This window comes from Coturnix japonica, chromosome 1, assembly GCF_054131305.1.
Source record: "Coturnix japonica strain WE chromosome 1, WE-NBRP24, whole genome shotgun sequence".
NCBI classification, from domain to species: domain Eukaryota; kingdom Metazoa; phylum Chordata; class Aves; order Galliformes; family Phasianidae; genus Coturnix; species Coturnix japonica.
Window position 1 is genome coordinate 2,917,570 of NC_140663.1, and position 12,349 is coordinate 2,929,918.

General features: G+C 43.9%; 1 protein-coding gene across 4 annotated transcripts; it reads left to right on the forward strand.

The window, feature by feature from the left end:
• The first annotated feature begins 1,682 nt into the window (after nucleotides 1-1,682).
• Nucleotides 1,683-11,993, forward strand: LOC107314934 (endonuclease domain-containing 1 protein-like). 4 transcript variants are annotated; one of them, XM_015864895.3, is made up of 4 exons: nucleotides 1,683-1,811; nucleotides 6,856-6,972; nucleotides 9,512-9,822; nucleotides 10,503-11,993. In XM_015864895.3, the coding sequence occupies exons 2-4, from the start codon at nucleotides 6,906-6,908 to the stop codon at nucleotides 11,046-11,048; spliced, it is 924 nt and encodes a 307-aa protein (XP_015720381.2). In that variant the 5' UTR covers nucleotides 1,683-1,811; nucleotides 6,856-6,905; the 3' UTR covers nucleotides 11,049-11,993. The 4 variants fall into 4 exon arrangements, with proteins under 4 accessions (XP_015720381.2, XP_015720305.2, XP_032296810.2 ...); XM_015864819.3 differs by lacking the exon at nucleotides 1,683-1,811 and adding an exon at nucleotides 6,649-6,780; XM_032440919.2 differs by lacking the exon at nucleotides 1,683-1,811 and having other exon boundaries at nucleotides 6,693-6,972.
• Nucleotides 11,994-12,349: the final 356 nt, after the last annotated feature.

Consider the following 12,349-nt stretch of genomic DNA (forward strand, 5'->3'; position numbering starts at 1 on the left):
ATAGGTGTCACATATATAAAGATGAGGCTCATCTCAGGTAGCCTTAGAGGTATAAATCAGTGCTTGTCACCCTATTTCCTTGTAGCCATCAAAGAGAAATAAGCGTTTTCATAGCACAGTTCCTCCTGCCTGGTATGACCTGGAGATATCCAAGGTCAGGCTGGATGGGGCTCTAAGCACGCTGATTGAGCTGTGGGTGTCTGTGACCATTGCAGGTGAGTTGGGCTAGGTGACCTTTCATGATCCCTTCCAGCTCCAACAATTCTATGATTCTATGAGCTGTGCTATGGAAACATGCATTAATATTTCAATAGTATCTTCAGCCAGACAAATTCTGTCCAGCAATCAACAGAGGTATGGAAGCAAACACAGGAGTCCATGTCATTTGGGCAGGGTCAGCTGTTGTGATGGTTGTTGCAGTTGTTTGATTCTCGTAGCTTGGTGCTGAGGGCCAGTTTGTTGTGAATTAAGTGTGATTGAGGAATGTTCCTGGTGAGGATTGAGCCCTATCTGCTTTCTTCATACACACACTGTGATGCAGCACTGAGCCTCCCTGTCTGAACTCTTGTCTTCCCACTGGTCCTCAGATTATATTCTGGGCTCCAATTTTAGGCAGCAGGTAGTAGTGAACAGATTTTGTGGATATGAAATGTAGTCACAAACTTTGCTGTAGTCAGAAACCAAGAATTGCAGCTGGAAAACATCAACAACTTATGTCACAGGCAATCAAAATGAAGGAGTCTTATGCTGACCTCCTGCCACATGTACCAACCTTAAGTGATTGGCTCATGCTCCCTGTCTACCATAATTAAACCATCATGCCCCAGTCGGGAACAGCAGGCTGTTTGCTCATTCACTGTTAAATGTAGATCCTACCTTAAACTTGATATAAATGCATTGAATGAAGTCCTAAAACCAGTCTCCTAATTGCATTTTAGCACTTAATACCCACTGGTTTTATCACCTTCCCATAAGTTAAGTGTTAAATAGGAATCAATATATGTGAGCACCGAGCAAGATTTATGAATGAAGGATCTGTTTATTTAGAAATCTGGATTTTGAGTAACGGCAAGAAAGTCACAAAAATGTAAAACGACAGAACACATAATTAAGATCAGGAACAAGATCTCACTTGGCAGCATCAGCATCTCCAAAGGCTTTTTTTCCAGATCACTGCTCCCATCTCTTAACAGAAGATGATGCTGGCGCTGTGGCAGGATCTGCCACCCTCATACCATGCAGCATCATCACATCCTTTGTGCCTCCAGGCAGAGAGCAATGAGCAACTTGAGTTGACGTCTTCAGAGCTGAAGTGAAGTTCAGGACTGCCCACTGTGGACAGCTGCTTCTTCTGGCTGTGCCGCATCCATGGAGTATCCCAAGTCCAGCAGAGACAAAGCACAACCCCTGAGCAAAGGGTCTGCTCTTTCTAATTAGTAATGAAGCTCTTCCTCTGGAGCTTGATCAGACGTATTTCCGCCCACGACCAACAACCTAATTTCCATACAGAGTGAGCCAGACACCAAACTGGAACTTGTCGACACAACTGCTAATTATCCTCCACGTAATTAATGTGCAGTAACACAGTTTGTTTATGGCACAGAGGATCGACCTGGGGCTCCCAGGAGGTGGAAGCACAGTTCCCACGGGGAGGTGATTTTGAAGGACTACCAGAGGAACTGGGTGGCTGCAGTGATTGTGGGAGATCATCATTCTCCCGTGGGAGGAAATGAGCTGATGGAGCCTGATCTATCCCTGAGGGGACTCTCAACACCGTATCTGGAAATGTGCCCTTCTCTTGGCTCTTTGAGGTATGTGATGTCTATTTATTTCCGTGTTTATGGGTTTTGGGATGTAAAAAGACCTGAAGATACAAGATCAGGGAATCTGTCTATCTATTGCATTGCCACAATTTTCCAGATGTGTGTGTCAGGATGGGGAAGAGTAGAAAACAATAGCTATGTTTGTCACAGGATCACAGAGATATTAGGTAGAAACATTAGCTGGAGGTCTCCAATTCAACTTTGTGTTTGAATGCTGTCATCTCTAGACCAGCTTAGCCATGGTTTTATCCAGCTGAGCCTTGAGTAGCCTCTACATTTCATCATTAATCCCTTCCAAACAACCTGTTCCAGTGCTGTAGTACCTTCCTAGAGGCAATTTCTTCTATCCTGTTGTTCAGCCTGTACCTCCCAAGCCACAGCCTGTGGCAGCTGCCCTTTATTACAGCGTCTGGCTCTACCACAAGGAGTTTGACATCATTAACTTTGCATCTGCCTTTCCAATTAGCTATAGGCAGCAATTGGGCTGCCCGTCAGCCTCCCCTTTTTCACCTTCTCACTCTTTCACCTTTACCTTTAAGCCTGAGTCCCTCAGCCTCTACTAAGAGTTATTCCCCAGGGCTCTTGGTTGCATATCTCAGAGCAGCTTCATGGCAACAGGACTTGGGAGTCCACCTACATGTTAAAATCTGGGCCCAAATATATAATGTCTTCCAGAAGGACAATTCAAAGGCTTAATAAACAGCCTGTATTAGTAAGTAAAGGATTATTTTAGCCTCTTAAAAACACATCCGTATGAAACCACAGTGTGGTTTAGTTTCTATACGGACCAACCTGTTCATGAAACCAGAGCACAGAGTTTCCCCTGGATAAGCTTGTGCCTTGCTGGGGGTGAGTGACCTGCTGCCCATAAAGGTGAACAAAGCCTGGAGTGGGGAACAGAACAGTCTCCTAGCTGGAAGGGAAGTGAGGGCATTTGCTCCCTGAAGCTTGATAAACTTGACAGCTGTTGAATTTTAATCACCTTGACAGGCTGCAGTGAAGGCTGTGGTTAACTATTCTGGGCAGAGTGAAGCCGCAGTGCTGGGAGACTGAATGAGTCAAGCCCTTTGAGGAAGAAACAATATGGAGAGATGGAGGAAAGGAGTTTCTTGAGGCCCAGAAGATGATAGATCCCAGACCTGTCTGCTATTCTCTTTTTGTGCTGTTTTTCATGACCTGGGCCATGCAAGGAGGCAGCATGAGGAAGGAGGGCCCCAAACCTGCTGACTCCAACATGTTGTGGTCACTGGCAGGATTTCCCCATCGATTCATTGTTTGCCTTTCTTATTGCCACACCATAAAATCAGGAGAGGGACGGCCTTCCTCACCCTGAGTCACAGAGCTGGGTTTCTTGAACTTGGAGCAAATCAATTCTTTTTCTGTGGGGAATCCCATAGGTCTGACGTAGCTGAAATTGCTTTGGCAACCACTTCTAGTCTGCAAAAGGTATTAAGGCACAGCTGTTCTCTGCTAGTTTTCATATCATAGTGAAAGAACTGAGCTTCTTCCTGGGCACATGGGACCGAGTTGCCTTGAATCTCAAGAGATGTGTCCCCAGTGATGATGTCCAGCAGTGTCTTGTGGGATGTAGGCATTGTACACCAAAACCACAGTCACCAAGATTTGCCTTATTGTGGGTAATATGTACACCTCCCTGCAGGTCTTTTTCTCTCTACTGACTCTAAATGTGATTTCCAAATGCCTGAATTAGGATAGATCTCTCATATGGAGATATTTTGAAGATGAATATCTCCTACTGTTTTGTGTAAGGTTATTTTAACTTTTCCACATGACATTAAATAGATACAAGCATTCTTATTTTCCTTCTACATCAATATTGCAGAGTCATGTTTGCTGTCTGTGGTTTACCTCTGCTCCCAGCTTCTTTCTTGTTTCCATCTCTTCATCCAGCAGCACCCAACTGGTGAGCATCCATAGCGTGACAGTTTGGTGACTGCTTAGCTGTCCCCTGCAGAACCTCTGCTGCTGTTCAGGAATCAGAAAATGAAAACAACTGGTCGATTTTTGGTCTCCAAAGCTGAACAAAACTGAAAGAGCGAAAGTAACCACAGGCAAATCTGCCAGCCCTCCGCTGATGAGTTTTTGTAGCAGAGCAATTGGTGACACAAGACCCCACTGCCACTGAGCTGTGCCTGCTGCGCATGCACACAGACCATGGCACTCAGTCTGGTTGAGTTCATACACCCAAAGTAACCTCAAGTAATCCAAATTTGGGTAACACAATGTGCAAGCTTTTCCTGCTAAACTCTAATACATTAAAAATACTGCTTGATCCTTACAGGGATGTGTTTCTCTCCAAAATGCAGGAATAGCTCTAGGAAAATAGCTCAAGACCAAGAGTTTATAAATACAGCACTTGTTTTGGTGCTGCATTTGGCAACCTCTTATCTCTTGCATCCTTAATTACTCTCTGCCCACTTTTCTCCATAAATGTGACACTTCTTGCATTGCAGTGAACATGAGTTGTGTTGCTTGCATGAGCTGTGCTCCTTAATGGAGACTGCACTGCAAACCTTTGAGAACCCTCACCTGAAGCCCTCCTCTTGGCTGCCCTCTAAGGAGAGCAGTCCAGAACAGCATGTATCATATATGAGTGAAACGTTTTATAGAATCATAGAATCATTAAGGTTGGAAATGATCACTAAGATCCTCTAGTCCAGCCATCAATCTGTCTCCCTTGCATTTTGTTTTCTTGTGCCCATTTGGCTTCTATTGCTGTGATTTATTCCTTCCTTAAGATCTACACTGCAGCTCTGTGGCTCTTCATTTGCTTCTTCCATGGAGATAGAAAGGTGAAAAAAGACTTTTGTAGCATCTCTTCTTCTGCAGTGGAAATAGTATCATCCTCTGACTGCTGATTCCAAATCCTCTCCTTCTTACCCTGCAGCCACAGGAGGCGTATCTCTCCTCATTTGGACTGCTACAGCATCAGTCTAACATCTGTTAGAAAGGGAAGGGGGGAGGTAAATGTCAGGAGAAAATTCTAATGGAGATGCCAAGGTTGGACTTGAACACACCTTCCTGTTTCTTTTGTACTACGATGCAGGAAGATTACTGGAAATATGTCATCTACAAACATCTGAGCTCCCACATGACTTGGAGAAGACTGGAGGATTTGGTAGGATTTTTCCATCTCTGAGCTTTAACAGTTGAAGAAATGAAGGTTGAAAAAGCATGACCTAACAGTCGCTGGGAGTTGAGCATGGGGCTCATGGCTTCTTCTCATTATTTCCCCAACTCACTCTTACTGTAGTCCTTGACTGTTGTCTGTATTTTAGACATAGCATATTTTCCTTCTTTATATATATGTATTATGTAGCTTTTTGCAGATTAATTAAAACTATGGGCAACTCCACACTTCCATACTATGGAAGAGTCCAGTTTCATTCCCACAGGTCACTCATTCATAGCTAAGCTGGACTCACTTTCCTCCCCTGCCAAATGCAGACTGCCCACATGAGAATTTTACACTGGTCCACCCCTAAAGCTGATCTTGATTAGCTTTTGTTGATGCCAACTACGTGGGAAAACTTTTTGTCAACCAAGACTTGCTGCTAATCGCTCTGTGTGGGATTTCACCATCGGGCCTTTGGAAAACCTGAGCTATGTTTGCACAGCATTTTTGATATCACAGCTGGGTCCTGGTTGTAGTACTCAGTACCTTAGCTAATAACTGCTTTGCTCACTTCCTGTTTGGTGTGGATATTATAAGTCCTTTTTGAAAATAACCCAAACCAACCAACCACACAAAAAAGAACCAACACAGTTTTGGTTCTTTGTTTCTCTGTATACAATGACTTCTTGTGAGCAGCAGAACTCTAATAATAGCCTGTCACTTCACTGTATTAAAAGCAGAAGCCCAGTGAGTACCGCTGGGACACCAAACTCAGCATCTTGCTATTCTTATTCAGAAATGTCCATCAAATGCTGTTCTCACCTTGAGTCCCAGAATCTCTTTGCTCCAATACCTCAAGGCTGCACCTTGCTCTGGATGTTCCTGCCTAAGGATGGCCAGTTAGACACACAGATTCTTTCCAACCTCAGCCATAATTCTGTGGAGATACTTCCAGGGGCTATAACAACATTAGACTACATGACCTTTGTCTAATATATTTCTGGTCCAGGTCCCAAACTCTGATACATCCTAGTTATAACAGGTGGTTATTGGTTATCATCATTTTAATGCCATTTCCAACCCACTTGTGATGTGGGAAAACAACATCTCTCCTACAGCTTTCCTTTGAGAGACTATAGGAGCAAACTCTTTTCATTCCCTTGGAAATCAGAAGACAGTATTCCCTCCACTACTAATAGAAGAAACCCTTTCTCCACCAAACCTCCTGTATGCACACTGGGATGCTGTTTGGACATGGGCTCAGCAGTCACTGTAAAGCAGCAGACAGAGCAGTTTGCAATCCTCTATATGCTTATTCCCTGGAGAGGGAATATTGGCTATTTCATGAGCATGGGCTTTGGAGTTGATAAGCACCATATAGAAAAAGAGAGTGCTTGTGGTTCATATATTGATACAAAAATCAGAGAGGACCTGTCCAACTTGAAAATGGTCCTCCAGTATCTAGAAAATAGAAATAAATGAAATATATATATAATGTCATTAGCATGTGCTATTACAAAACCATTACAATTAGGCAAGGGAAAAACGTGTACTCTGACTCTATTAACTGTATTTTGAGAGGCCGTAGAAGAGCAGCCCATGAACATCTGTGTGTACTCAGAGACAGGATGTACTGCCTAATGCCGAGGCTGTCTGCTGGGAATAGAAACTCAGCACCCCATGGGAAATGAGGAAGTAGAAAGAGAAATCAGCAAGCTCAGCTATCTGGTTCCGATCTGTTTCTGACATGTTGTGCTCCCTAGTAAACCTGGATGAAATCCTGAGGAAATAGCAACTGTTGCCCCGCATTTCTAGGAAGATGTGAGCAAATTTCCCCAGAGTAGTTACAACAGAAATCTCTCTTTTTTTAATGTAATTTTTGTTTGTTATTAAAAGGTGCAGGTTTACACTGGTGCAGATGCGTATTGCAGTGGGGCTCTGAACGTATGTCCATTTCTTGGGGGGAAAAACGAACTGACAGTTCAGCTGCTGCTTCTGAGACACAGCTTCAAGGTAAGTCCTTGTTCCTTTCTCCACTGACTCCCATATTCAATGGGTTAATGGTTGGACTAGATTATTTTAGTGGTCTTTCCAACCTTAATGATTCTGTGATTTCAAAGCATTTCCTTAATCTTTGGAATAAATACAGCAGACAAAGGGTGTGCTGCAATTGCTGAGATCTAACCATCCTCATAGGGGAAAACTATATTTTATGTGTGCACGTACTTTTCAGAATTCTGATATTTTGTATTACAGAGGGCAAGGGGAGGAGGAATGACTTGGAAAACAAGTATAAGCATATAGAAGTAAAGGTCTGGAGAACATGGGAGAGGTACTTAGAGGCAGCAGAGACTGGAGGAAGCTGGGAACTTGTGACCATATGAACTATTCTCTGAGAAAATCACAAAATCAGATGGAATCCAGAAAAAAAAAAAATCACCTTTGGTGATGTTCAGACAAAAACCTCAAAGAAAGAATATCATTCCCAATGGAGATAAGCCACTCACAGAATCATAGAATTGTAGAATTGTTTGAGTTGGAAGGGACCCCGAAGGTCATTTGGTCCAACTCCTCTGCAATGAACAAGGACACCTCCAGCTCAATCAGGTTGCTCAGAGCCTCATCCAGCCTGCCCTTGAGTGTCTCCAAGGAGACTCCGATCCCCTGGATCCTATTAGAGATGCAGCACACAGCTGCGTTGGTGCTGTGTCACCTGTCTAGAAAAGGCACCAAAGCCTGACAGTATACTTTGAAGTGGTGCTGCCTTTGCTGCTCACCTGCTGAGCTGGAAAAATGTTGGACCTGATCTGGGATACTTTGGGGAAACTGCTTCCCAGCAATGCTGGACCAAAGTTGTGTGAGATGCACTGAAGGTGTTGGGTGGCTGGAGCAAACAGGTGCTCCTTGATGCCTTACCTGGTAACATCACTTATCTTTGCACCACTGCCAGCCAACCACAGTGTGTACCAAGCAGTTGGGAGTAGACTTGGAGTCTGTACCCTATTTCATATGCAACCTCAAGATAAGGTATATTTAAGATATTATTTTGGCCCACGAATAGAATTTGGCTTACAGCCATAGCAAAGACTTGGTTCAAAGTTAATCAGAAACGCCATAAAACACCTTGCATAATGAACCTGTGAGTTTCAGCTGGCAAATCACCTGGAAAAATTCACACCAAACTCTTGTATAAAGGAGGGAGCTTTCTCTACCCATGACCTTGCAAAGGACCTTTGGAAAAACCCATTTTCAATGCAGATCCTGGCTCCACCCCTTTACAACACAACTTGAACTCTTGCTTGAGAAATCCAATAAAACAGCCAACTTTCCCTGCCTGGAGACCATATATAAGTCACCCCACAGTCACGACTTCAGATTGTAGCAGGGGCCATTCAAAAATCCTCCACAGTTTTGGGGCTGCAAGCAGCATCACGTGAATAAACTTATTTATGTGCTACTCTTTCACACGGTAGGTTGGTTTCTGTATATCTGAAATGGAATTATACGTATGTATTAAGCTTGTGGAGGGGGTGGTGCAAAAAAAGGAACTTCTGCATGAGGTGGTTCAGCTCTCCAGAGCATGACAGTACCACCTCCTGCAGCTTTTAATTCTCAGTTTTCAGCTTGCTTCTCATCACGTTCCTGATCCAGCACTAGTAAAGAGATAAAGGGCCTGATGGGATGGTTGGTAACTACCCACAGCAGGGGGAGTGGAGCTGAATGATTTTTAAGGACCCTTGCAACCCAAGCTATTCTGTGATTCTTTGACTCTGTGGTTCAATATCTTGTGTCATATAAATGATATCTCTGTCTCAATATTACAAATGCAATGAGAATTAATATATGAGGGTCAGGGAAAAGAATACAAAAGGGCAATGGGCAAGGAGATTTTCCAAGCCAAGAGCAATACTCAGCTCAGACACCTCCCTGGACAAATGTGGGATTTATGTTTTAGAGACCATAACGTCTTTCTCTCCTGTGAATCCTTCCAGCTGCTTTTCCTACCAGCCTGGTTTCATATGCTAATTATTCAAAAATCACTCATTCGAACATCTAGCAATGAAAATGGAAATATCACTGCTATCCCAAAGCCTGCAGTGCAGCTGAAAGAAGATAAAGCATCCTGCACCACAATGAAATTAGGAACTGTTTTCTCCAAACAGAAAGATCTTGCTGACTGCTGGCAATCATGTCAACACCTGAGAAAGATGAAATAGAATCTATTTCTGGACCAAAGATAAAAATTCTTGTGTCCTCTCCTTTCACTGTACAGGAAAAAGAACATGCAAAGCTGAAGACATGGATCAGTAGAAATTCTGTGCAACCATGGGAAAAGCTATACCATTATGTATCAATATATTTATGATTCTAAAACCTATCTTAGAGTTCATCCTTATTCTGCTGTTGTTTTTTCAGTATCGAAGAGGGATTAATATTTCCTTCCTTGATCTTTCAAAGTCTCCTCTGCCAGCTGTGCTGCACAAGAACAAAAATGAGTCTAGGTTTGATGAGATTTCTCTGAGCTTGGTGTCTGTTTGTATTTGATCTCCAGGTGAGCAAGAGCTCAAAGTCCTCCCTGCGATGCTGGTGCTGCTGCTGCAGATCACACTGAGCTGCCTCTGGCTGGGACGTGGTGAGGTGGTGACATCCTTTGAAAGTTCATGCCCTCAGTTTTTCTTCCGGGAAACCCCCCCGAATGAAGCCTTGGAGCCAGAGAACCCAGCCTGGATCTGCCAGCGTTACAAGAATCAGTATTATTTTGCCACCCTGTATGACAGGAGCAGGCGTATTCCCGTGTACTCTGCTTACCTGTACCAACCAGGACCTGGCACAAGACCTAAAACCTGGCTGGTGGAACCCCAGGTGAGTGTTCTCCTCATCTCCTTCTGGGAGTCCTGTGGGCTCTGTGTCTCTTATCCTCATCCTCTTCCCATTCTGTCCACCTGTAAAGACCCCCTAAGTGATCTAAGCTTCGAAGAGAATGTCTGTGCTCTTGTTTTCCCCAAGCAGTAGCGTGCTGACAGATTGAACTAAAGCATGAAAAACACAGAGAGAGCTATTTGTGGGTATGGGTCTGAATGGAGCAATGAGCAAGACTGGTGACAGTGTGATGAGATGTAGGTGATGAAGGTTGGATATGATTAATGGGGGCAGCAGGAACTGAGGAGAACCTTGTGCAGGTGTGGGATGTGGAGGTGGAAGGAAAGGGAACCAGATGTGTCACACTCGTGTCTCTCCAAAGTCACCTCTCAGACCTGGGAGAATGGAAAATACATCGCATGTATCCACCCACACTCCTGCTGCAGGCTAGGTCTCAAAGATCACAAGCCAAATGAAGTGCTGTCATATTTTGAGCTTTGTTTTATTTTAATCTCCTGTCAAGGAGGGACAGCTTTATGATTTCTCTCTGGTAAGTATGTTTTCATTGCATTGAAAAGGCAGAAAAAAACGAGTGCTCGGCACACAGAGATTTTTGTTCCAGGAAAACATGCTCCACTGCTCCCATCCTCAGTACTAACAGTTTTTCCTCTTTACCTGTCAAGCTGATGGGTCTGAATTACCCCAAAACAATGGAAAGAGAATGGACACTCTCAAAATATTTCAACGTCACTTCAGAGCAGCTTGGCGAGAGCCAGGCTATCCTCCGGGATTACAAGAACTTGACGGGTTTGAACCGTGGCCATTTGAACCCCAGTGGACATCACTCGGACTCCAGCAGCAGGACAGCAACATTCAGCCTCACCAACATCGTGCCTCAAGATGAGAAACTCAATGGTGGTGCCTGGAACAACTACGAGCAGCAAACCATGATGAGGAGGACAGTGAGCTGTAACAAGACCTATGTTGTAGTGGGTGCTGTGCCTGGGAACAACTATATCGCCAAGGGCAGAGTGAATAAACCCAGCCACATCTGGTCGAGTGCTTGCTGTGAGGTGGACCAAAACCATAGGGAGGCTTGGGGGGTCATTGCTGAGAATGACAAGAATGAGGTACAGCTCCTCACGCTGGGGGAGCTGGAGGAGGTATTGACCCACCTTTATGGGCGGGATCAGGTTTATCTGTTTGATAGTGACTGTCCCAGGGAATAAGCCCTGTTTCACATCTTAGGTATCCTACCATACCCACCAGCATTTGTACCCCCTACTTCCCTCTCTAGGGGTTTTCCATCTGTTTCTCAGAGCCTCTTCTTTGAAAATAAAAGGGAGAAAGAGGCCAGTAAGGCCTCTGGCTCATTTGCTTTCCTACTCTGCTGCCCACCCTTGCAATGATGGTTCTGGGATGAGTCCCTGAAAGCTCTGGAGGGACAGTCTGAATACCAGTCCATGGATAAAGAATCAGTTTGTCCTTAAGACTAGAGATATATTGCTTTCTGTGCCTTCCTATTTCTCCATGCCCACGTACAGATTGTGGTTCCTTACCCTCTTTCATTCAACATCACTGTTAACACGCTGTTGACTTATCCATTGCCTCCTCAGGAAAGTTCCCAGGCAAGGTTGGCTCATGTAATCCATGGATTATCCAGATTCCTCCTTGGAGATACTCAAAATCCATCTGGACTTTGTAGTGGACAACCTGCTCTGGCAAGGGCAAAAGTAAAGGGCAGACAGAAAGAGGAAAGTGGAAAGGAGGAAGGCTAGTAAGCATGGGAGGAACATCACAACTCTGTCGAGCTCCATAGATAAGTAAACTAAGAAGGAAGGAGATAACCTGCATCTAATCTCTAAGCTCCCTAACTCTGAATTTACATGAAGGCCATGCTTATGTAAATTTATTAGCACGTTTCTGTTTGCTTGGTTCTGGATCATGTACCTTGAGAGCAAGAGCTGAGCTATTAGGCAGCCAGGCTCAGGGATTAGATATACAGCAGACTTTGACCAGCCCAAGATAAATTTCTGTGATGTCTTTGTGGGATAACTTCATTCTCTGCCCTACTTCTGAACCTTTTCTGCAGATTTATATGTGATTGATTTATTTTATTTTTTTCCATTGTAATATGTATTCAGTGGGTATAAAATTCAATATATGCCATACAATTCTGTTCCTGAGTCGTTTATGATATAAATTATTTGCTCCAATGTTGGATCCTAGAGTTTCTTTCCTTTGAAATTTCCACTCTTAGCAATGCCTTAGTTTGTAAGGCTTCTTTGCCAGAGGTAGGCTGTCCAAAGCCAATCTGAAAATACCATGACACCTATGAAAGTGCTATCATCAGACTATCACTACTTTTTCTATTAACTTTCCTCTACTAAGATAATGGTGCAAACTTCATGTACGATCTGTCTCACCTACTAAGACAGCAGCTTGACACTGAATTTTTCAGCTCCAGTGCTATTGGGCTGGTTGTGACTCCAGAGCTGTCCCTCCCTGTGTCCATAGTCTTCTGGCATCT

Coding starts and splice junctions, on each gene's coding strand:
- LOC107314934 (XM_015864895.3), top strand. CDS start 6,906: ATGTCCATTTCTTGGGGGGAAAAACGAACTGACAGTTCAGCTGCTGCT. Junction 6,973..9,511: donor TTCTGAGACACAGCTTCAAG/GTAAGTCCTTGT, acceptor TTTGATCTCCAG/GTGAGCAAGAGCTCAAAGTC. Junction 9,823..10,502: donor CCTGGCTGGTGGAACCCCAG/GTGAGTGTTCTC, acceptor TTACCTGTCAAG/CTGATGGGTCTGAATTACCC.